At 40.2% G+C, this 26,082-nt stretch overlaps 1 protein-coding gene across 6 annotated transcripts; it reads right to left on the bottom strand.

The window, feature by feature from the left end:
• Positions 1–2,353: 2,353 nt before the first annotated feature.
• LOC125013980 (von Willebrand factor A domain-containing protein 5A-like) lies at positions 2,354–24,338 on the bottom strand. 6 transcript variants are annotated; one of them, XM_047594956.1, is made up of 24 exons: positions 24,149–24,338; positions 20,857–20,934; positions 20,358–20,560; positions 20,037–20,259; positions 19,618–19,793; positions 19,421–19,535; positions 19,127–19,299; positions 18,955–19,043; positions 18,055–18,199; positions 17,789–17,868; positions 17,592–17,706; positions 16,778–16,936; positions 16,582–16,685; positions 16,200–16,405; positions 9,520–9,546; positions 5,743–5,775; positions 5,516–5,545; positions 5,216–5,248; positions 4,993–5,022; positions 4,682–4,726; positions 4,102–4,256; positions 3,756–3,879; positions 3,597–3,667; positions 2,354–3,506 (listed from the first exon to the last, which is right to left on the bottom strand). In XM_047594956.1, the coding sequence occupies exons 2-24, from the start codon at positions 20,897–20,899 to the stop codon at positions 3,486–3,488; spliced, it is 2,400 nt and encodes a 799-aa protein (XP_047450912.1). In that variant the 5' UTR covers positions 20,900–20,934; positions 24,149–24,338; the 3' UTR covers positions 2,354–3,485. The 6 variants fall into 6 exon arrangements, with proteins under 6 accessions (XP_047450912.1, XP_047450914.1, XP_047450913.1 ...); XM_047594958.1 differs by having other exon boundaries at positions 2,354–3,667; XM_047594957.1 differs by having other exon boundaries at positions 2,354–3,670.
• Positions 24,339–26,082: the final 1,744 nt, after the last annotated feature.

The raw sequence follows: 26,082 nt of genomic DNA on the forward strand, positions 1-26,082 counted from the left end.
AAGGAGCTCTTTGACTTTGTCAAAGACTGCCTACTGCGCTGCTGCGCAGGACCTCAGATCAGACTAATGTTGATTTTTGCAATTCATAAAGTGAATATGTTTCACAAGGTAGTTTATCATGCCAAGGACTCTCCTCTACTCTTGGCTGATGGCTTGGTGTCCCATGCTGCTTAAACGGTGCACCCTTGTATGGGAAAGGCATACTGGAGCTCCCAGTAACTAGTCTAACGGAGGAGTTTAAATGTGCTAAAGGCTAGACTGGGGACTGGACGTTTTCTTGTGTGTTACTTGTGATCTTGGCAGAGGGGAGGAATATTGATTGAAATATAGTCGCATGTCCCATAATTTCTTACCTACTGCTGGTGGCTAGGCTAATTAGCTGGTGTTTTCTAGTGTTCTACTTCAGTGGCTAGGCTAATTAGCTGGTGTTTTCTAGTGTTCTACTGCTGGTGGCTAGGCTAATTAGCTGGTGTTTTCTAGTGTTCTACTTCAGTGGCTAGGCTAATTAGCTGGTGTCTGGTAGTGTTCTATTTCCGATTCTAGCAGAAGGGAATGGTGTTGTTTGAAGTGTAGTCGCATGTCCTACCACCTCTCATTACCTCCTGCTGTGGACTAGGCTATGTAGGTGGTGTCTGATTGTGTCTTATTTCTGATACTGGCAGAAGGGAGATATGTTTGGTTGTAATGTGTTCGCATGTCCCATCATTTCTATTACCTACTGCTGCTGGCTAGGCTAGTTAGTAGCTGACCACTGGTCTGCTGGTCGGTTCTCCACTTGGACTGGGCTTCTAAAGGAGTTTTGCCCCAGATCATGGCACAAGGGATGGTAATATGTCATCCTGTGTATTAATGAATAATTGGAAACTTTCAGGTGGGTTGAGCTTACTGATTGCTGACACTTTCGGGTTTAGCTGCACATCTTCTTTGTTGATGACTTGGCCCAGGAAATGCGTCCTAAATGCTGAAATGCCAAATTCCAAGGTGCCTACCATGATCCACTCCCTGATGTGTTCCTCTTGTTGTGCTCCGAAATTGCAGTGTTCAGACACTTCATACAGAGCGCAGATATACACATGCTCGAAACAGTCACGTCCATGGATAATGCCGTTTCATGGTAAAATAGGCATTAAACTTCGCAAAAACTACATCAAACTGGTCTTCACTTTCCCCCTCTTCATAGGTGAAAGAGGTATATTGTCCGCTTCCTTAGTGAATGAATATACCAGTGCGCTGACTTGAACAGGACCGTCCTTTTTGTCCAATTTAGAAGCCATCCAATAGCTAGAAAATTGTTTCCTTCAGTCGGGGCACTTTGCCGGTTTCTTAAAACAAAAACTCTCTGGTTGTTGAAACTCTTCCATCTTCGACCACTTCCGACACCAAGTAACAGATGTATTAGTTTATTCTAAAATAACGAGGGTTCTTGAATTTTCAATGATCTTTGAGTGGTCTTTTAACACACCTCTCAGTCGTAACACAAAAAAAACGAATTATTGCCTTAATCGGACTATAACAGGAGAACTTAAGTGCATGTAAACACGTTACTCCGATTAAAATCAGAGTTCTCATTATCGATTGAGACACCCAGATAATGCGATTGGAATTGGAGTTTCCAATCGGATAATGCGTGTGTGCATGCTCCACCACTGCCGCGCTGGCGTGTGACCCCGGAACAAAAACGAGCAAAACCAAGAAAGCCAATCACAGAAGAAGAAGAGAAACGGAGTCACTAGAAGAACCATCTGAGGGATAGTGCGGATCTTACCTGCACCAGAAGTAGCGCGAACATTATGTACGAGATTAAAAATGTACTATTATCCGTCTGGTTGTTGTTTGAAATGCCGGTCTACCGCAAGAACGACTTTGTTTATTACATCACGTAATAGGTCAACCGGGAAATCGGGCCGTATTAACGTGGTATTATCCCGCTGAAAAGACACCTATCGCCACCTAGTGTGAAGGAGGAGAACAGTTATTCGATTTTCTTGCGCTGCATGTAAACTGGGACAAGGACTGGTGTCAGAAAGTCGAATTTTGAGCATAGCTCGATTAAGCTCCGCATGAAAACGCACTGAGTGTGGGAATACTGTGGGTGTTTCTGTGGTTTCACTTGTGGGAACCTGAATTCTTCTTAACCAGATCAATGACTTCTTTGGTGTTCCCCACCTCTCCATCAGTAAAGACAAACAGTTGGGGAGGAGAGTTTACACACAAGTTACATAACGTACAATATGCAAGTATTACTGATGCTGCATTCATGACAACTTGCAAAAAATGAGCTCTGAGTTATCAAACTCAGAATGTGTGCTTTCAAAATAATAATAATAATAATAATAATAATAACATTCTCCACATATTTTATTGTTCAGAAAACTGTGACAATATATAAAAAAAAAAAAAAAAAAAAAAACAAACAAGAAAAAAACGTATGTTTTCTCCTCAATTAACCAGTAAAGTGTACGCTATGAACTCGGAAATTTCCGAGTTGGAATTTGATTTTTCCGAGTTTTAAGGAAGGCATCATCTAAACCTACGTTTTTTCAGCGAAGTCTCTGATCGGAAAGATAGAAAGGAAATTTATGAAGTTGAAGCTCACACCCCCTCATACAAACGAAGCTATCATAACCGCAAACAAAGCAGTACTTAAAATAGTAAAAATAATAATAACTAATATTAAATGTGTGGGTGTTACACAGCTGTTTTATATAAATTGCAACTGAATTAAAATAATTCCTCAAATTAATAGGATCGCCCCGCCCTCTGGAAAAAAAAAGTTTTTGTGAGATACAAATAGAGGGGACCACAGACCTAAATGAATGAGAACAACTGACAGTATTGGATTTACTGTTTTCTCCTCTGGACCTAATGCAACTAAATGTGGTCAGTCTGGTCTAAAAACCTCTCAAGCTGCACCCTGGTTTGACTACAGTTTATCTCAGTAGCAGCGTAGCTCACATCAAACAGCACAGAAGAGTTGCACTGCACTACAGCATGGCTAGTGCAGGGTTACATGTGATAAAAAGGTTTTAATAGTTCACTCTCAATTGTGGAGTTACTGTATGTGGATAGTAACAAACCCTTTATCTCCATCTAGTGGGAAAAAACAGGACTAGACAGCTGTCATGGTAGTTGCCCATCTTCAGAGTGTGTCGTGGGAGTGTGCAGTAGTATTTCTTGGTATTCAGAATTATAGAACAGGATTAATATAGTTTATTCTCTTGAGAGGGAATCCATAGATATTGGCCTTTGCTTCTTAAAGAATATGGTTATGTGGTGTTAATTAAAACAATTACTACTACTGTGGAAATGGAATGGAAAGAGCTGGTATGAAATCTACAATTAAACCACTGAGGCTTATTCTAGTAAAGGTACTAATTAAACTTGGTTGGTGAAGCCTTAGTGAAGGATGTTTCTGTAAATTCTGTTTCTCTAATAATATATCCCAAATAAGCCAGTTCAGAAGACCAGTGATCTGTATTCAGTTATCACTGAGTAGATAGTATGGTGTAATGATAAAGTAAAGGATGTATGGTGGAGCAGATCTGCTTCTGTCTAACAGTCCTGAAGGTGAAGCCACTTTAATGAAACCCTCAGAGCCCCAGAGCATCTTTCTGCACGCTGCAACCCAACAGTGCATTTCCAGCTTCCACACACTCTGGTACACATGCTGCTGAAAAAGACAAGAACACAAACAGCTGATTTCAACCACTACACTGTTAAAACAGCAGCTGAGCTCTTAGTATTAAGGTCACTACCGTTCTGAGCACTGAGCCATGACGCAGCCTTCATAGCCAGAAGCTCCCACTCTTCCTTTGAATCCATCTTGAAACCATGAAGCCAGATCAGAGCCAGGATGGTGGCCCACACTTCCTCATTGACCTCATTCACCAGATGAAATAAAAACAGATGTGACAGGTAGAACAAGAAGATGACACTCAAAAGAACAAAATACCTCAACAGTAAATGCTGACCAGTGGTTCTGATCTTACTTTCTACCAGTGTTATAACATGATGTACTAAAATATACGTACAGTACTTCCTATGTTTTCATGCAAACACTGTTTTAAAATAACCTCCATGATCTATTTGACAACAACTCACCTGTGCAGGTTTTGACTTTTCCACCTCCTCTCTGGTCTTCCCCAGTGCAGCAGCCAGAGCTGGATCCAGCAGCCAGGAGCCAGAGGCCTTCTGGAGGGAGATCAGCTGCAGCAGAGGGTCTTTATGAGGCTGCTGGGGCACAGGGGCTTTCTCCTCTGGAGCACACACCAAGTCAGAGGAAAAGAATCAAAAAATAAGTCAATGTATTCCAGCTGATGGTACTAATGTTATCATCTTGTTATTATTGACATCTTTATACTCAACATTAAAGTATAGTTAACATTTGTCCAAGTCAAGCCTGTGTGTATACAGTGTATTTAGAATGTAGTGTCTAACATAATACAAATACTGTAGTATTCCAGGTCACATTGAGGAGCACCATAGTCGGGTCCATCTTCAACAAAGAAATATTTTGTAACAATAGCTAATTCATACAAAATACTTTAGACTGGTTCTAAAACACATTCAACTGGACACTATATTAACCAAAACTCTTACGAAGTCATTATTGTTTATGTTACAAGTTCCTGTAAGAATCAAAATATGCCTGTAGTGTGTAACACTGAAATAATACAAATACCGTAGCACTTAAGTTCATATGGAGCAGCACCATAGTCGGGTTCGTCTAAAAAGAAATGTTTTGTTACAACAGGAAATGAATTCAAAAATACTTTAGAGATTGGTTCTTGTCTAAAAATTAAACTGAGCACTAACTGAATCAATACTGTTGTGGAGCTGCTAAACATTCACTAGTATCATTTATACACTGATTTAGGAACAAAGTCATATTGTATTTTAAATAGTTTCATCTCAATTAATCTCCAACTCAGTCAAACTCAGGAGACATCCATGAGTGTCAAGCATTTAAACAATACAAATATCTGCACTCACCTTCACTGTTGTTCAAGCATGCCGAGTTTTCTGTATTGTGAAAAGACATGTATTGTTAAAATAGCTAATTCATACAAAGTACTTTAGACTCTCATCTAAAACACATTCAACTGGACACTATATTAACCAATACTCTTACGAAGTCATTATTGTTTATGTTACAAGTTCCTGTAAGAATCAAAATATGGCTGTAAAGTGTCTAATATTGAAATGATATAAATACCATAGTCATCAGGTTCAGCATAGTCACAATAGTCTAAAAAGAAATGTTTTGTTACAACAGGAAATGAATTCAAAAATACTTTAGAGATTGGTTCTTGTCTAAAAAATTAAACTGAGCACTAACTGAATCAATACTGTTATGGAGCTGCTAAACATTCACTGGTATTATTTATACACTGATTTAGGAACAAAGTCATATTGTATTTTAAATAGTTTCATCTCAATTAATCTCCAACTCAGTCAAACTCAGGAGACATCCATGAGTGTCAAACAGTTAAACAATACAAATATCTGCAGTCACCGTAACTGTTGTCCAAGCATCCCCCATAATCTGAGTTGTGAAAAGACATATTTTGTTACATTAGCAAATGCACACAAAATACTTTAGACTAGTTCTCGTCTAAAACACATTCAACTGGACACTATATTAACCAAAACTCTTACGAAGTCATTATTGTTTATGTTACAAGTTCCTGTAAGAATCAAAATATGGCTGTAAAGTGTCTAATATTGAAATGATATAAATACCGTAGTCATCAGGTTCAGCATAGTCACAATAGTCTAAAAAGAAATGTTTTGTTACAACAGGAAATGAATTCAAAAATACTTTAGAGATTGGTTCTTGTCTAAAAAATTTAATTGAGCACTAACTGAATCAATACTGTTATGGAGCTGCTAAACATTCACTGGTATCATTTATACACTGATTTAGGAACAAAGTCATATTGTATTTTAAATAGTTTCATCTCAATTAATCTCCAACTCAGTCAAACTCAGGAGACATCCATGAGTGTCAAGCATTTAAACAATACAAATATCTGCATTCACTTTCACTGTTGTCAAAGCATGCCCCATATTCTGAGTTGTGAAAAGACATATTTTGTTACATTAGCAAATGCACACAAAATACTTTAGACTAGTTCTCGTCTAAAACACATTCAACTGGACACTATAGCTAACTGGAGAAAAAAAAAATAACTACACTAGCCAAGCAAAGAGTCGAATGTGACCGTGTGATGAATTTGCAAAGTGCATAAATTACATTAAGTGCAATTCCTAATTTGTCTAGTAGGGGTTGCTCTGTTTTAGTAAGAGCTGGAGCAGCAGTGAAAGCTTGGCTAGGCTAGGCTGCAGAAATCATGGGCCTGCCGAGGAAACTCACTGAAAATGGATCATGACATGGAGGTGGTTGTGTGAACAATTAAATGTATCAGATTTCATGAGTTCATGAGCAGCAGGGTTGTTCTCGTTTATGTATAAATTTGATATATTTACAAGGCAGGAGGTTAACTGAACTTTTTTCCATCAAAGCTCCCACTTTAGTTTGGATGGTGTGGTGGGATGAGCACAGTGCTGCAGCACCTGGTTATTGATAACTGTATCTTTGTGTTTTGATTTAAATTAGAGTTCATTTTGAACATGTTTAAATAACAAAACGGCAAAATAAAGAAATATCTAACAGTCCTGCCCCTTATATTCAAACTTAAAATCAGTTCATCATTATACACTAAGAGCAAGAAAAAGAGGAATTACAAAAAAAGAGGAATTTAAAAAAGAGTGAAAAACTGTAGAAAAAACCTGCACGCCTACAGACGCTCTCATTTAAATTTAAATGGGAGCTTGTGGATTTGTTATACCTTCCATGATCCAGCATGATTTTTTTTCAAACTTTTCAGAAAACTAAACAGAAACTACAAAAGGAACCATGATAATTAACAAATGTAATGGACAAAAACAACATAGCAAAAAATAGAAAGACAGAAAAAAACAACCCCAGCCAGAGAATACACTGTACTGTCATTATTTTTTTTCCCTCCAACTTGTAGTTGTCCAAGTTATTGTCTTTATATAAGTGATTCAGTTTACTTCATTTTGTACATGTTTTTCAATTTAACAATTTCTTCACTACAGTTATTTCGTAAATTAACTCCCTTGGATTACACACAATGAAGTTTTGCATTAGTTCATTAGTTCTCTCTCTCTCTCTCTCTCTCTCTCTCTCTCTCTCTCTCTCTCTCACACACACACACACACACACACACACACACACTCTCTCTCTCTTTTAATAAACATATTCCCCATGTTCTGCATGAACATATTCTTGAAATCAACCAGATCCTTGAATTTGAGTGTTTTGAGTTTGATGAAGAGTGAATTAGTTGTTTCTTTCTAATTGCTGTTAGTTGTAATGCTCATGGCTCTTTTTTGAAGGATGAATATTGGATCTGTGTTTGTCTTTTATGTGTTTGCCTTTACTTCCAGACAATAATCTATGAGTATAAAGAACAAGTATGAAAAGTGTTGTGTAAAGAGGAATTCTTTTTCTTTATTTAACTGATGGAGGATTGATTTTGATATGACATAATTTATATGTGTGGCTTCCAACATAATTTATTTTCTCTTCTTATTCCTAAATATTTGATTTTACTGGTTCAATTTCTTGAGTTTCTTATTTGAATTAGTTGCTCAGTTCACAAATATTGTGAATTTAGTTTTGCTTAGATATAGTGTTAGTTTATTTGAGTCAAACCAACTTTTTTGCTTCTGCTGTTCATTCAAGTTTTGGGCATTTAGTGTTTTACTTTGAATGTTACTCTCTGTCATTGCAGATGTGGTTGCTGCCCTGATATATCTCACCTGTGCCTCATTGTTCTCCTTGTATTTAGTCTCTGTTGTTTCCTTCCCACTTTGCCAGTTTGTCTTTGTAGTTTGTGACAGAAACGTACCAGCCTGTTTCAAGGGTACTTATTTTAATCTGTTCCTTGTGAACAGAGGGGGTTGTAGCTTATCCCAGCAGTTGTAAAACTCAGTTGAAAGGCAGGGTTCACCCTGGACATGTCACCAATCTCTGTCTCTGTGTTACCAAGAACCTTATTGCTATGAGGCATCAGTGCCCATCACACAGGGAATCTGCATCACCTGCCATCTTAGCACAAAACAAAAGACGCAAGGACTCTGACAGTTACTGCACCTTATTGCATCTTACTGGTGTAATCAATGTAGTGTATCTATTTTTATCTTGTTGTTATGTGTATAGATTTGTGTATGTCTCTCTCTGCTGTAGTCCTGCAGGTGAGAGGTGGGAGGTTGGCTGCCAGCCTGTGTGAAGAGCTGTTGATTGGCTCATACTCCAGCCAATCAGAGAAGGAGGGACATTTGAAAAGCTTCAGTTGTGTTGCTCTCTCTCTCTTCTTTGTTGGATAGGTAGGTTTGTGGTGGGGACTAGGGACCAAGGTAAGACTGGGGTAGCCTATACATTTGCACACGTAGACGGACTATGTTATCACATTAGGTTATGGGTTGCTGCCACGATTGTATTTTTATTATTTTTGGATGTTTTGTAGCCAGTAGAGTCAGGCCTTTTGTTTTCTTTTCTTTTCACACAGAGATAGTTGAGCTAGGCTCATTTTGATTGTAATTTGTCTATTTTATTTGGCACAAGCCCCACTGGTCCCTCTTTATCCCCACATTGTTTGAAACCTATCAGTTGTCAGTTGTGTACCTTTTCATTTAAGTATTGTAAATAAATCTATTTTCTTTAACTGCCTCCCATCATCCCTGAGTTTTTCTTTGTTGTTTGTCAGCGTTACTGTTTCCAGATAAATGGAAATATAACACTTGTTTTTTTTTGTTTTGGCAATAAAGAAATCTTGATTAAAAATATACAATGTGCAGGTGAATGTCTTTTTAAAATGGCTTCTTGTTGTATGCATTAGACTTGTATGAGACCCGTAGTGAGAACACCTGATGAGTTGTGGTTGTTAGCCTGTTGCTGTAAGTGACGAGGTTTGGTGGTTGTGCAGTAGGACCCACGTGTAGGACAGTAAGAGAGAGGAGGGGAGTTCAAACAAAAAGTATTAAATGAAAGCAAGAAAAAAGAGAAAGCACTGCAGGAGGCAGGTAATCCAAAACACGGAGAAAATAATCTCTAGGAGTAATCAACAAAAAGGTAGGATGACAAGAAACAGGCAAAGCAACAACAGACTAAAACGACAGGACAAGAAACCCTAACCCTAACCCTATACACAGGAGGGCAGAGGGATGAGGAGACACGTGAAACTAATGAGGGTGGAGCACACAAGGAGAAACCAATAAACAATCAAGGCACGACACAAGAAGGAACACTAGACAGGAAACCAAGAAACTTAACAAAATAAAACAGAAACATGTTCAAGGTAAATGACACAGACACAGAATAAAGACAGTAAGGATGTATTCTTTACTAATAAACCATTAAATATTCAGCCACAGTCTGCAGTAATATTGTTATACTAAAGCTGTGTAAAACACTAAACTTTTACTCACCAAGATATATATAACTTGCACAGCTCACTGTGAAAGGTAAAGGACAATACTTTGAGCAAGGAACTGAGATAAGACGATACAAATGTTGTTAGTTTGGGAAACAACATAATGTAATAACTTAAATGTAATAAAAGTTCATAATGTAATAAAATCATGAGCGTATAATGTAATAACGGTTTTGTGCATAATGTAATAACTTTTTACATTATGAGCTTTACTGGTGCCGTTCATAATGTAATAACAGCTTATAATGTAGAAATGGCTCATATTGTGAGAAAATTGCTGCATTATCGTAATCCATTGGTTTTGTTTAGCGCTTTATCAAAGACACTCACTTTACACTGGATAAAATATTAATTCGGTCACCCTGGTCTATAAAAGTTATCAATAAAACAGTGACAAAGGGCAGGCCTGGTGGAGTCCAACTCTCACTGAAAACAGGTCCGACTTACAGCTGGCTACACAGACCAAATTCGCGCTTCTTTCGTACAGGGACTGAACGGCACATTGTCAAGTGTCTTTAAAACGCCATGGCTTCCCACACTTGACAAAGGAAGGACTTGACTTGACTCAACTGAGTGAAACTCATTCAGTTTATTTAGTTTGGTGACCAAGATGAAATAAGGAAGGTGAAAAACCTACAAAGAAATGCAAAATAAATAAATAAAATCAATGTAAATAGTAATTGGTAATCCAATATTTTCCATCACAATTTTAACCACTTGTTTTAACTTTCATGAAATCAGGTAATTAAACAAAAGTTTTACCATACATTTTAACATTTTTTAAACAGAAATATTCTGTTTTTATACATAAATTAAATATTTTTAATTTGCATTTTAACAAAGCCAAATTTGCCATATTATAATACTAATTATCGACTTAAACGATTCAATTCAAAAATGTATATATTTATTTGCTTTTTAAACAAACTAAAACTAAACTAAATCTGACCACTGCTTTTATTTCACATTTTAATGTTTTGTGGCAAAGAAATAAGCAATGTCTTTTATTTCCGATATCTACCAATTGGGGTCTGAGGTCCAATAAATATTACAAGTTCTGTGTAAGTACATGTCTATGCAATTCTACTCTGCAAGTGGCTCAACTGGCTGAAACGTCAGGGCAGAAGCCTCCCCGAGTGTGGGTCACCAGGGAGCGGATGAGTTTTCGGTGGTAGGCCGCTCTTGTCACCCGACTGGAGGGACTGCTGGACAGTCGGTTAGTTTTACTCCGGGCATGCAGGGGGATGAAGGGATAGCAAAGCTGGTCACACTACGGCCTTTTGTTCCGTTCTCTACTGAGTCAAGCCCTGGCTCCAAGTTGGATGCCAGATTAAAAATCTGTTTAGCTTGACTCCAATTAGAAAAGGAGGAGCGCAAATATCAGCTTCGTAGGGAGATAGAGCTTAATAGGCTGGAGGCTGGAGGCCGACACCGCTGTACTCTGTACTTTTCCACTAACTGTGTATTTGGACATGTCCTGACCTGACATCAGGCCAACAGGTTTCAGTTACCTTTTTTTGCCCCTACTGCCTGACATGTGTATACTGTTTTTCTTATTCTGCTCCTGATTTCACAAACATTTGTTACATTGCTTCAACTATTATTCATCTTACACTCTGTGTATAACATTCAATCACTGAAAGTCAACATGTTTTATCAAAATTATTCCTCAGTCATAGTATCATACTCTTATATTCTATTAATTCAAGTTCCGAACATACGCTTAGTACCAGGCTTTTAGGCTGTTGGTCAGCCGAGATCTCAACTCACTTGACAACAGACAGCGGATCCTTCACAAACTAAGGGCAGAGCAGCTGCTGTTGAGAAGCCTGAGACGTGTGACGTTAAACAGCCTTTCTTCTTTGATGAGGGTGTCTTAATATTAACTATGAAACCCACCTGCGCAAGTTTCATAGTTGGATAGTGCTGCAGCTGATGCAGGTGAAGATAGGGGTGTAGTGTATCAGATTGTTCTCCCTATTGACTGTTGGCAGCATGTGCTGGCATTGGCTCATGAACACTTGTGGTCAGGTCATTTAGGGGTTACCAAAACTTACCATCGGATCCTCAAGCATTTCTTTTGGCCAGGGTTAAAGTCTGATGTTGTGTCATTCTGTAGAACCTGTAGCACCTGTCAACTTGTGGGGAAGCCCAGTCAGCCTGTGTCGCCTGCTCCCCTGCAACCTGTCCCTGCTGTTGGTGAGTCTTTTGAACATGTGATTGTGAACTGTGACGGTCCTTTGCCTAGGACTAAAGCTGGTAATCAGTTTTTGTTAACCATAATGTGTGTCTCCACCCGTTTTCCAGAGGCTATCCTGTTGCGAGAAATCACAGCACAAGCAGTCACCAGGGCGTTATTGAAGTTTTTTGCCACCTTCGGTCTTCCAAAAATTGTGCAGACTGACCAGGGTACAAATTTCCTCTCCAAAGTCTTTAACCAGACCTTGCAGTCACTTAACATCTCTCATTCAGTGGCTAGTGCTTATCACCCAAAGTCCCAGGGAGCTCTTGAACGTTGGCATCAGACTCTAAAGTCTATGCTGAGTAAGTACTGCCATGATATTGGTCAGGATTGGGATGAGGGTGTACCAGAGAGCGTCTGCACCGTGCCTCTCTGCTGGCGAAGGAGGCCCTCCTCAATTAACAGGAGACCATGAAAGTGAGGTTTGACAGGAAGGCAGTTGAGCGGCAGTTCCAGCCAGGCGATTAAGTGTTGGTTTTATTACCTACGCTCGGTTCTGCTCTCACTGCCCGTTTCTCAGGTCCCTACTTGGTCTTAAGTAAGATCTCAAGCACAGATTATGTCATCCGTACCACTGAGCGCAGGAGAAAGACACGTTTGTGCCAAATAAACATGCTTAAGGCATACCATACTCGTGAGGCCAAACAGGAATCAGCTGAGAGACCTGCAGAGGAGAAAATCACCATTTCCCCTTCGCTTGTGTGTGTGAAATCTGAGGAGGATGATGTGATGTTGCCCTCTGATGGACAGCAGTGTGGCAGGCTGTCTAATTCAGTATTTTTGTCTAGCGCTGAGCACCATCTGTCTTACCTTTATCCAGCTCATAGACAAGATGTGGTAGAGCATGATATTGATGTAGGCGGTGCTACTCCCATCTTTGGCAGCAGGTTTTTGAGTCTTCAATGCCTTTGAAATCTGGATTCACAGCAATAACTCTTGTTAGCTTGAATTTCCCTCTTAGCACATTTTGGTCGCAGAGTCAAACTATATTTCAAATGGTTGACCTGAGTTGGTATTTCGTGCAGTCTTTTGAAGGGGTAAGTGAAGTAGTTGAATGTCTTGAAATCACCACTCTGTGCAGCTCGACCTAGCAACAAAGTCTTTCAGAAAGTTGAAGAAACCTTGGAACCCAACTGCCACTCTGACTTCTTAGTTCTCATTAGGACTGGCCCTTCTGGTAATGATATCTTGCAGGTCCTGGAATCGACCACCAATCTTGGACGTTGGTGCTGCTCTGGATCTCACCAAACTGGTTTGCGAAAAAGATCTGGTAGATGTAACTCTCCCGCTGTATTGCACCCAAGACAGTCTGACTGTCGATGAGATGGTACCACTTCTTGACTGCAATTTGGCAGTGTTTTTGCGGTAAGGGGGGTCAGCTTGGCCTTTGACTCAACTAACCTCATTACAACACCATGACTGCAGTTCCAGCGCAGGTACAGTACAGCACCGTATGAATGCTCACTGCCATCAGAAAAGGTGATGCCATTCGATCTTGGGTCTGGTGAATTGGAGTTGGTTAAGGTCAGCGTACTCTTCGAGTTGCCTTATAACGTCTTCTCTGAGCTCTTTGGACAAGGCGGCATCCCAGGTATCTTTTCTGTAGTAGATTACTTTTGCTTCTTGAAAAGCTCTACGGATCAGGATAACTCCTTTCTGCTTTGCGGGAGCCACAAGACCGAGTGGATCATAGAGACCAGAGATTTGGCTGAACAGTTCTCTTCTGGTGAGTGGATCAGGGGTTTGACTTCTTACTTCTAAGTACTTACTTCTAAGTAAGTTCTGACTGAGGCGTATGTTTTTCCTTTTCTTGGAAAAGTTTACTGCAACCATAACTTGTAGCTTGTCATCTTCGATGGTGTAACCCAAGCCGAGGGCTTTGTTATCTTCCACTGTGAGCTAGTTTGGCAGGATCGTGGTCTTTGACTCCATGATTCCACCTCTTGGCTCTTTCCTCCCACTTTGATTGGAGTAGACCCAGGGCTTCATGAAGAATCCTCCAGCCAACCATTTCATGGACTTGCGAAGCGTAGGCCAACATCCACTCTGGTTCTTTCACCAGCTGCTTTTCCGTTCTGAGGAATGTGGCCTCAACAGCTCTCTTAATGTTGGGTAAAGATGCCGGATCTTCTTACCATGGATACTTTGCGTGCCAGTGTGGTTCAGAGCTGTGATGGTCTCTGTTTACATATGTCAAGCCATTTCTCACCATCTCCATCTCTCTTTCTTCGGCCAGTGTCATTTCTTTTCCCACAGGTTGGCAATTCTCACAGCGACATCCTCCACACCTTGGCTCACAGGCAGCGCCAATGCTTTCCTACTCCCACCACTTCAGAAAGTCTCTGCTGCTGGTGGTGGTATTGGACTGGGTGCCGGAATGGTTGAGAGACTGGCGGGAGACTGGATATTTACAGGTGACCTCACTGTACTTGACTGCTGCAGTTGTCATGGATCTTGCAAAGTGGGTCTTTGATGTGTGGGCCTTTAAAGTGAGGTGCGTGCCGAGTGGGCCATTCCAGAGCACTAGGTTACCGACAGAACAAACTTTCTGGGGTACTAGCTGACCTTCTTTGTGGCTGATCAGAAGATGTATTTCTTTGGGTCTTATGAAGTACTTGAGGGGGACATCTGGAAAAATCTTTTGTAACTTAATGGCTGGAACAGGTCTGTGAACTTCTGCAATTCTATCAAGTCCATAGCAAATTAGTTGATGTGACTTGAGAGTCCCTCTTGGAGTGTTGACACGTATCTTGAGGAGGTAGCACTTAGTTTTAATGACACCCTCATTCCTCCCACACCATGGACCACCAGTGTCACGTCTTCATTTCTGAGGTTCAGCTTGCTTGATAGCTCGTGTATAATGTAGTTTGTGTCTGATGCCAGGTCAATGAGGGTCCCGATTCTTTGTCCATCATTGACTGCGATGTCAAGGAGCATCAGGATGACTGGGTACTCGTTTAAACTGGTTTCCTCCAGAAGGCCTCTTCTGGATACGGTGTTGTAGAAGGTGTCTCGACACTGCTGCGCCAGTTCAGGTGCAAGTTTGGAGAGGACATTTTCTTGGGCTTCGGTGTATCTGTTGCCCTTAGCTCTCACTGGACCAGGTTTGGGTGGTCTTTGGGACTGGGGTCTGGCTACTAGACAGAGAAGATAGTGGTGTTGGTTCATGCACTCTGGATTTCCACTCCCACAGGATGCCTCTGCGGACCCCCTTCATGCTCCTCTGGGGACACGGTCGTAAGTGTTCTCCGTAGCCACAAAACACATATGGAGCGGTTGGGCGAACCCTTCCAGCAACCTAGTGAGGGTAAAGAGCTGGTCCTCCTTGTACTGAGGTTCAAAGGTTATAAAGTCATTCCTTCCACCACCCAATAACAGCCCTCCACCTCTCACACAGCAAACCCCTCTCAAGGACTTGGGTTCCAGAGCCGATGCTATTTGTCAAGGTGTAACGAGGCCGACAATATCTGGTCAATAGCGCTCAACCTCTACACAAGCTTCCACCGAGAAGTGACATTCCATCTTCCAAGCGCCAGCTTCCATAACCCAGGAGCAGACTGCCAAGGCCCCTTCCTTGGTTTGCTGCCTGTTCCACAGAGCACCAGATCCTTCATGCTCCTCCTGCGAGTAGTGGACCCATAGGGAGGTGACCCCATGCATCCAGTTCAGGCTGGGCTGCCTGGACCCCATGGGGGAAGGCCTGGCCACCAGGTGCTTGCCCATGTGCCCCAGCCCCAGCCCTGGCCTGGCTCCAGGGTGGAGCCCTGGTAACACCCCATTTCAGGGTCTTCTGAAGTGTTCTTTGTCTGACCCCTCAGCATAGGGGTGGAAATACCCTGGACAGCATAGCCCCTAGGATCCACCACGGTTTGGTGATGGTTCAATGAGGAGAAACCGCTTATCATCACTAGGGTCGCAGAGGTTGCAGAAGCCTATCCCAGTTGTCAGTGGGCGAGAGGCGGGGTAAACCCTGGACAGATTGCCAGTCCGTTGCAGGGCTAACACAGAGACAAACAATTTAGAATCACAAATCACACTAACAAGCATGTCTTTGGAAGGTGGGAGAAAACTGGAGTACCCGGAGAAGTAAAAACAAAAATGTCCCATTCACTCATTGATCCTTGATCTGAGAAAACACTTACACAGTCATTGACAAATGGTGCCCCCTGGATTGGCTTGACTTGACTTTTTGTTGGCAGCTATAAATTATGATCATGTATTATTCATGCATATTGTTTAGTTAAATTTATTTGGACTTATGTTTTTACATAATTTAATAGGTTATACCTTATTACATTATATGCAAGACTTTTTGACATTATGCGCTCATGATTTTATTACATTATGACCCATTATTACATTATGAGTTGCTACAATGTTCATGCCTGATCTAAACATGGGCAAAGACTATTTGTTTTTGGAACATCTCTCACCAGGTGTTGGAACGTCTCTGCGCACCAGAGGTCCTTGAATCGCTTCACTACAGCTTTTGTTGACAGCAATGAAGGCAGTGAAAGAACTGCTCACTCCTGACTGGACACTGAGCTCCACCACCTTCTCCTTCACTCCTCCATCCTCTCTCTCCTTCGTCTCCAGAGTGCGAATCATAGTGTGAGCAGCCAACCTGTGGACTGTTAATCTGCAGAGAGAAGGAAACACTCAGACAGAGTTTAGATGTTTGGCAGTTTACCTTCCTTGTTCATGGTCATAATAAATAAAAAATAACAAATAAAGCCATAAAGAGTCTCTAAATAATCAAACTCATTTAAAGGTCGTGAATGAAAATTGTTGTGTCTGAATTAAAACCTGCTTTACCCAGTGTCTCCTGCAGGTTTGAGACTGAAGTACAGTTTGTTCTTAGAGCGGCGACCCGCCAGACTGTACTTCACTTTCACACAGCCCTTTGGTGTCTTTGAACTCTGAGAAAGCATTAAAGTGTTAGAAATCATGTTAATTACTGTCATCACATACCTGATGACGGAAACACAACATGACATGGAGCTAACCCTACCTTTCCAGTGAGCTGGCCATAAACCAGTGACCTTTGACCCTGGAAAAGAGCTGTGATTGGTGGAGAGAGGACAGTGACAGACACTCCCTTTGGTAAATCCCATGTGACTGAGATGTCCTCCACAGTTGGCTGTAGAGCAAATCGCAGTGACTGCATCACCTGAAAAATAATGGAGATATGTAAAAGTCTATTGAAACATCTGGGAGTGACACTGAGTTTTTACTCACTGGAACCATGGTCTCTGTCCAGACACAGGTTTACTGCTGCATCTTCACTGTGTTTACTCTGTCAAGGTTCTATGTCTGTATTTTATTTTATGGTCATCTTTTGAAGTTTCCTGTTTTTTTTTGCCAAGTTTTCTAGTTTCCTGTCCATCGTGTTTCCTTGTGGTTTTGTCATGTCTGTCTGTGTCATGTTGTGTATCCTGTTTTATTTTATTAAGTTGTGGATTTCCTGTCTTGTGCCGCCTTGTCTCTTGATTGTTTATTGGTCTCACCTGTGTTGATTGTCCTCATGTGTCTCACCTGTGTCTTGTCATTTCTCAGCCCTCGTGTGTATTTATAGCCCTGCCTTTCCCTTTGTTCCTTGTTGCATCGTTAATGTTAGCTTCATGGCACCATGCCATGTTCCATGTCATGTTCCATGTTTTCTCGTTCTTGTTTCGATTCCTTGATTTTTTGGATTTTTTTTTATCCTGCCTTGCAACGCTTTTTGTTAGATTATTACATACTTCTTTTGTTTGAACTTCCTGCCTCATCATTAGTCCTGCGTCTGGGTCCTCACCTCAACAACCCCCCTTACCTGATATACTCACTTTTGGTTGCATCCTGTCAGTTCCTGTGATGAACTGAGCGTGACCTCCTCCCTCCTTGGCCAAGCCATTGATAAGAGCAGAGCTGGCCCCTTCCCCAATCCCAAAAGAGAAACACCTACAATACAGCAGTTTGATTTAGATCCACTCAACACATGGAAGACAGTGTGGGAATACTATGGGTGTTTCTGTGGTTTCACCTGTGGGAACCTGAATTCTTCTTTACCAGATCAATGACTTCTTTGGTGTTCTCCACCTCTCCATCAGTAAAGACAAACAGCTGGGGAGGAGAGTTTACACACAAGTTACATAAGGTCACACCCAGAAACATAAAGCATGTGCTAAGATCTGTGTAACTTTTTTCTATTGTTTTGGGGCCTGAAAATGCATTGAGGGTTAAAACATGTTACTACATGTAGGTTGTGGTTAGGGTTATGAACGTTGAGATGGTACGAGTATGTCTTACTTGTCTCGGCTGACTGGGAATACAGGGTTGTCTGTAAATATGTTGAAGTGGCTCCAGTATCTCTGTTCCCCCCAGATTAGCCTCCATCTTCTCAACTTTCTTCAGAGCCTCCTCCATGGTCTTCTGGTTGTACTCCACACTCTGACTGTCATCACACAAATGAGACGAGACAAGACAATCGGATATCAGATGTACCCTTAATGCCATTCAAACAGACATACGAGGACTAGAATACCCTCAGCCTTGACTTGCAGCATGGGGGCTACCAACAGGACGTATTATTTCACTTTAGCTTTAATCAAGACCAGTATGGCCCATCAGACAAAAATAAATACCAGACAGTGAGACAATCACATCAATAAAAATAATACTAGTATTAGTAACCACAATGAGTCAGTATACAATGATGAAGTCCAAAGACTCGGCACGATGCTCAGATAACATCTTAATGTTGAACATCTCCAAAACCAAAGAGATGATGACTTTTGGAGGAAGAGGGGGGAACCTGTTCCTCTTCACATTAAAAGAGACATTGTGAAGAGTCAGTGACTCAGGGTACATACAGGAATCTTGATATTAATTTCAATAGAACGCAGCTTCCCACACTCACAGACTAATATGGAACCAGATGTAAAATTACTGTTTATGGTATTCATGGACAGGAAATCAAGGAGCATCCAGGGGCAGGAGGGTGTCTGGTATGGTGCTTTTGGCGGATGATAGCTCCATCAGACAGTGACCCCCAGTCTGCACTGAGGAGGTTTTCAGCTCAGTATTAATTTAATTTTCAATGTACTGTGTGGAAGGACAATAAAGTCATTCTGGTTCTGATTGTGGTCCACTTAATACCACAGACAGATAGGTCCCTAATGGACCAAATAACATGAATGACTGACTTACGGGAAGATGTGTTCATAGCTGGATCCAAAACTGTAAATGTTGAAATAGCAGCCCATTGGTAAGCTCTTCAACAGAAGCAGCAGAGTATCCTTCAGGAAGATAGAAAAGACAGTGAAGACCACTTCATGAGAGGAACACTACAAGAGACTTAGAGAAATAACATGATGAATACCCTGGCACTGCTAATGCGTGTCTGTTGATTCGCGCTGCTCATCTGCATATCCATACTCCCTGATCGATCCAGTAAGAACACAAACTCTCCACATGAGGCGACTGAAGACATCACAGACTGAGGGAACTCAGGGTACAGGCTCACCATCACCACTGGATCACCCATCAGAGATCCTGAAACATGACAGGGACAGAAATATGACCACAAATGTTTGTCTTTATTTTAGCACATCATCATTTGGAGAACAAGGAACATTATGTTTGTAAACTAATAACTTGACCAACTTGTACTCACCAGGCTTGGCAGAGGCCTGTCCTGCCTCCACCACAGCAGTGGGCTGATGGGAGTCTTTGTAATAAATCAACAGTTCAACATCTCTGTCAAACTTGTGTCCTGCAGCCAACTTGATCTACAGTTCAAGACACACAAATATAAATGAAGCTGTGACAAGTCACCACAACACACAGCAGACACATTGTCACTCTACCTACAGTGGCCTGGGTTTGATCAGTGTTGAGGTACTGGAGAGGATCCAAGGAACAGCTGGACTCTACTTTAGAGATTGGACGAGGAGAGGACAGTCGGGCAGAAAAAGACAGACTGTAGGGCACCAGAGAGGCTGGGACAGAGGTCACAAGGACTTTCCAATGTCTACTACCTACTCTGCCTGTGAACATGTAGAAATGTGAAAAAAGAGTAAGGAATTATTTTTATCTATCTAATTGTCTTTTGAAATGATGAAAGTTCACACTTTTCAGACAAAGTCAAGCTTAAAGCTGATATTCATTAAAAACACTGACTAGACAGCAATCTAATCTATTTTGCATCAAAACTGTCAGCTTGTACAGGTGTGGTGAACACTGAGCTACAGTTAAGAGTTCCTGGTCAAACTGTTGTCTCCTTGTCCTACCTTGAGGTTGGTAGCGAGGGTTGAGCACAGCAGGCAGACAGAACCTCAGTCCATCATCAGCCTGCACAGCCAGCTCAGTGACGTACTCCAGCCTGATGGAGGCGCTCTCTCCTGGAGGAAGACAGCCTACACTCATAGAGAATATATCTGGACTCTGCTCACTCTCCTCCAACAGGAAGGCCTGCTGACCAGAGCTCAGTGCATCATCATAATCCTCACGAGCCTGTATGAGTACAGGAGACACATGTCAGGAAGCCTCACTGTGTTTACTGTTTCTAATTCAGCTCCTGTACACACAATAAATCTTTTTGTCCAGCTCACCTCCTTTTTCTCCTTCACCTCAGCTACAATCTGTGTCTGTCCAATCTTAGCACTGAAATGACAGACAGCAGCATCTCCAGGCAGAGGAAAGACAAAAACAGCCTCTAGTGGTTTGTCCTCCTTGTTCTCGTAGAGGAGAGTGGAGACCACTGTAGCCACATGATCCTTCACCTCCAGCTCCACCTCAATGCTCTTCAGAGGAACTGACACAGAAACACAAAGAGCTTAGACACATACAGACATTTCAAAGGTGGTGGATTACACTTATAAGTTGTCTTCTGTACAGAATTGTTCATTTCTGACCACTTGAGAAAGTATGTACAAAATAAGCTAATAGTTGACATGACTGTGTCAAACAATGTGAAGACTGATTTAATTATGTGTCTCAATGCAGAATTTATTAAACGCTTTGAATCTGAAGATTGTGTGTATGAAAAATGTTACAGAAAATACAACACATTTTGTCAGTTTGTTTTATTACTCCTTTTGTTACGAGTACCTGGTTTATTCTGGGAAGTCAGCAGACCACAGCAGTTCTCCATTGTCCAGTGAATTACATCAATCTCGTAAAAACTTTCTGTGGTTATAACACAATATCTGTTACAATTTAATTACATTAAAAAAGGAAATTAAAATCTTCATCCACATCAAACAGAGTAGAAACACCAAAACAGATCCTATGACAATGATTTGGAATTAAACCCAGTAATTATATATTTTACAATGATACTGAAACTTGAGATCATTTGTTTCTTCAGTGTGTACGCTGAAGTTTTATAACTCAACTGAGAATGGCTTTACTAAAAAGGTTTCTCAGAAGGATAACATTTTAAAAAATAATAGTTTAGTTTAGTTTATTTCGAACATTTAAAAATAACTGACAAAATAATCATACATACATAAAAAGTAAACAAAAGTAAACATAAACTAAATAAGCCATCCTCTACATGTCCAAAAAGGAGTGGGAGGAAGTATAAACTTATTTTATCCCACCCCTTCTTATTAGATCAATATTGTATTATTCCCTTCCTGTCAGTATAATAATAATAACCCTTATATTATATATAACGTACATACATCTGACCCAACAGGAGGGTGAGGACTTCTCTGGAAAGTCAATAATGGACAGGATTGTTTTGTTTTCTTCTACAAATCTCTAAGCCCATAAACAAAGCATTCCAATGCCAACAAACCAAGAACTATTTGACTTTTCTCAAAAGTGTTAATCCGCATCCAGGTACCCCAGAGATAAGTCACAGGACATCTGCCGAAATAAACGTTGTAAATAAATTAGAACTGCATTAGAACAAATTAAAACTCTCTTTGACTAGAACTAGGAACTATTAAAAGTACACTTGTAACCAAAAATACAATGTTTAAACTACAGCCAGCTCATGATCAGTATCAAAACCATGTTATGATCATCCTATGATGATGAAATTAGCCTTTGAATATTTTTATCATAGGATTATAGGATCTTGGATTGAAAGTGTTTGATTTCATGTGTCTCATCTTAAGAGTTTAACATTGTGAGAAATACAAGACAGTCAATGATATTTTTTGGTTTCCCCTGACAGTGGAGATCTGAGCTCACCAGGACAGCACCCGGAGTAGCATCAATGTTTCCTGGGCATAAGTAAACTAATCTTTGATCAGAGTGGATGTGCATGTAACAAATCTAAACAAACCTTAATTTTAATTTAGAAAATTAGGTTCTGTTTGCATCCTCATTTTCATTCACATTTCTCACTAATAAACTCTTTCATCCTGTTATTCTCATCATTTTCTATGTCATTTGTTACATTATTCATTATATTGTGTATTATTCATTACTCACCATTTATGTAAATAAACCATATATTACACTTGAGTTGTTGTCAGAAAGGTCCTTGTGAGCTGGAATAGATGATCACTGTACTGAGAGCTGATGCCTCAGATAATTAATTAATAATTAATATTGATCCAATATTCATTGCTTAAATCTTACAGTGTACTTTTCATCTGTAAGTGGTGCCTCCTATCAATGAGTGCAGTTATTAGACTTAAATGTTTAATAACTTATTTACCCTGGATATATATACAGGAACACACACGCATGACATACACACATTACCAGATAACACAAACTAAAAAAATAACAAAAGTTAAAAAGCAAATAACAGTGAACATCCATCACCCAGTGTTAGTCAACGATTTCTTCATTGCTGTAAAAATCCTGTCTTTATAATCTTTTTTTTAAACTGTTTTATATTTGGACATGTCATGATTTCCTGTCTGTCTGTATTATATTTTGAGTTTCCTGTTTTATTTTGTTAAGTTTCTGTCCTTGTGTGATGATTGCTCATTGGTTTCTCATCTTATCTCATCTCATCTTCTGTACCACTTAATCCTGCACTAGGGTTGCGGGGGTTGCTGGAGTTGCTGCTCATTGGTTTCTCCTCTTGTAATTGCCCTCAAAAAAATTTCTGTCCAACCATGATTTTAATTTATTCAGTTCAGTACTGATCACTTGTGTTAAGGGTTGTAAGTCACTGCCAGAACAAATAATTTTTGTGTCACCAGCAAATAAAACCATCTTCAATACTTTTGAAACCCTGCATATATCAATAACATCATTCATTCTTGAATAATATATCATGGTTTACTGTGTCAAATGCTTTTTTTTTTCTTTTTTATCCCCACTGTATACTGTTTTTTGTCTATTGAATTTGTGATTTCTTCAACTGAATTGATTCGTGCCATTTATGTTGCTCTGTTAGATCAGAATCCATATTGACTCTCAGTGAGTAGTTTGTGTTTTTCTATGAATTTGTCCAACCGGTTATTGAAAAGCTTTTCTGGGATTTTAGAGAATTGACATAGTAGTGATACAGGCCTATAATTTGTGAATTGGTGTTTATTCCCAGATTTGTACAGAGATTTCTATTTTCATTTTGTCTGGAAATGTACCAGTTTGAAATGGTAGGTCACTGATGTATGTTAATAGGTCTGAAATCTCTTCAATCACTCTTTTTACAACATTTATACTGATGACATCACAGTCATTGGATGTCTTATTTGTGCTTTTGTGTAACAGTATTTAAAATCTCTCTCTCATCCACTGCTATGAAGAACATTGAAATCAGACTCTGGTCTTTTAGACAATCAGACTGCTCCTCAGCTGTTACTGGTTCAGGTATTTGCTCTGCTAGATCAGGTCTAACACTAATAAAGAATTTATTAAAGCCATTTACCACTTTATTCATATTATATCTTTCTGTGTTACTGATAATAAAATACTTAGGATAATTCAATTATTTAGAGATATTTTACATTATTATGGAGGATGGTTCATAGACAACCCGCTCTACCTACTGATGTGGCTGTGGTGAAAGTGAAGTCTCTGTTTTCAGTCACAAGTTACTTTTTTCAGTACTTCTACTACAAAATATATTGTTTTGTTCTTGCCACAGAAATTCATTTTTGTGTTCTTATTTTTGATGTCTTCTCCATTTGCACCTGAACCTGTTGTTTGTAAGACATTCAGTCCATGTTGTTTGTACATAAGAAATTAAGACTTGAAAATAGAACAGAAACTCCAATGATTAACCTACTGCCGCATTGTGTACACAACTCGAGGATTAAAGCAGCTCAGATGTCTAACTGTGTGACCTTAATACAAACTTCATGTGATGACAGTCTAACCACCATTGTAACCTTGTTAAAACGCTGTATTATGTCCATTATGTCAAATCAATCAAACATCTAACCATGTTGAACTCCTTAAATAAATGTACTAGATGAAATCTTACCTCTGAGGACAAATGTTTATAGACAAGATGAGTCCAGGACAGTTACTTTTCTCTTGGGAATATGTGAAGACAATTTAAGTTCACAAAGCAGAAGGACTTCATGAACTCAGACTGAAGTGCTACTGAGAGCGCTCAATTACCGTGAGAAAGTGCACGGTGTGGGTGGAAGTTTGCAAACCAAAACCCACTTGCTGTTCTTCTTTTTCTGACATCTGTTCACACACACTCACACACACACACACACACACACACACACAGAGAGCACAGAGCACAGAGCACAGTAGCACATGAACGGGAGGCAGGGAGACAGAACTTGCTGAGACATTAACTAAATGCTTTAATGAAACCCTCAGAGCCCCAGAGCATCTTTCTGCACGCTGCAACCCAACAGTGCATTTCCACCTTCCACACACTCTGGTACACATGCTGTATGGGGCGCCGTTTGTAAACCTGAGCATATTAAAATGAACACGCAATTTTTCCCACATTTAGCTCCAAAACAATAAAAAATGAGGAATGAATTTTTCAAAGTCACTTTGTTTTTTATCACATATAATAAATGTTAAATATAAATACTAAATCTGAATCTGACATAGTTGATTTGGGGAGAATCAGTCTTTGCTCCTCGTAGGAGACGTATGCTGTCCTTTTTGCTGGCGGATCAGCGCTCATGATTGTGATTGGTCTGCTGCCTTGGAACCCGCCCTTTATATGTGCGCATTCACCGGTTCACAACAACACAAACCTGGGTTAAGTTAATGAGTTGATAACCAGCATCGGGATACCGCTTATCCAGATTGTCACTGTTGTGGATAAGTTCAGCTGGATAGGTTGGAGTAACCCCGGGTAAGTTGAGCTCGCTTTGCGATACAGGCCTCAGGTCTCACAGCTCGTCAGCTAGGTCTTGACAGAGATGGCTCAGACCAATTATATCAACAGCCTCAGCAGCTCACACTGCACCGATTACCTGAACAAACTGGTCCTCAGCACTGGTGAGAAATTACCACACCCATATCATATTCCGAATGAGGAATGGATTGCAGATATGTCCAGATGGCCAGCTCTAATATGGCCCGACATATACAATTATCTAATGAGAAACCTCGTGTGTACACTAAGGACAATTTGCGTGCATACAAATCTTTGGACGTGTATAATTATGTACTTTGTGGTCATTTGCAAAACTTCAAATGTAATGACACAAATTCAGGGTTTTGTGCGTTTCTGCAGGGATGTATTCAACGCATTATTTACATATCAAGCATTTTAATAAAACCATAGCCTAAATATTATTTTAAAATTACTCCCTCTCATGTGATAAACCTTACATCTATACATTTCCTCCTTCATTCAGCAATTACAACGGAAGATCTTCAGGCGCTCAAAAACATTTGTCCAGACGCTGCTTTTTTCACATCCGTCCTGTAGCCTGGAGCCACAATCATCGACTTCTCTTGGCAAAAGGATGAGATCGCCTCGGGATATTCAACAGTTTTCATCCATCCTTTTGCTGATCTTGCAGTTTACAGCACAACAGCTCCTTGTCATGTTCTTTCTCCGCTGACTCCCCTGGTAAACAAATAAGAAGTCTTCCAGCTTTCTGCCCCAAAGATGTTGGACAGAAACCCGTCTATGGATGGTCAAATACTTACCCACATTAATGTGAAGGATGGGTCTGCATCTCAGTAACGGGTAATCTAACTAATTACTATTTATATCGTTATAATGCCGTTTCCGTTACTGGAAACTGAATGAAATAAATTAAATAAATCTTTTTTACCGAATTGGTTCTCAGCCAGATTTTTCAATCAAACAAATCAAATATGTTGTTATACGATTGTTAATGGAAGTGCATAGGTGAATGGCGACTGTGTTTATATACAGCTTGTAAAGTGACCTCCCACACTTTTTTAACGATCATGGCACCGCTCTGC

Source organism: Mugil cephalus, chromosome 9 (assembly GCF_022458985.1).
Source record: "Mugil cephalus isolate CIBA_MC_2020 chromosome 9, CIBA_Mcephalus_1.1, whole genome shotgun sequence".
Taxonomy (NCBI): domain Eukaryota; kingdom Metazoa; phylum Chordata; class Actinopteri; order Mugiliformes; family Mugilidae; genus Mugil; species Mugil cephalus.

Coding starts and splice junctions, on each gene's coding strand:
- LOC125013980 (XM_047594956.1), bottom strand. CDS start 20,899: ATGGAGAACTGCTGTGGTCTGCTGACTTCCCAGAATAAACCAG. Junction 20,561..20,856: donor GACTTCCCAGAATAAACCAG/GTACTCGTAACA, acceptor TTTCTGTGTCAG/TTCCTCTGAAGAGCATTGAG. Junction 3,880..4,101: donor AAAAGTCAAAACCTGCACAG/GTGAGTTGTTGT, acceptor CTGGTGAATGAG/GTCAATGAGGAAGTGTGGGC.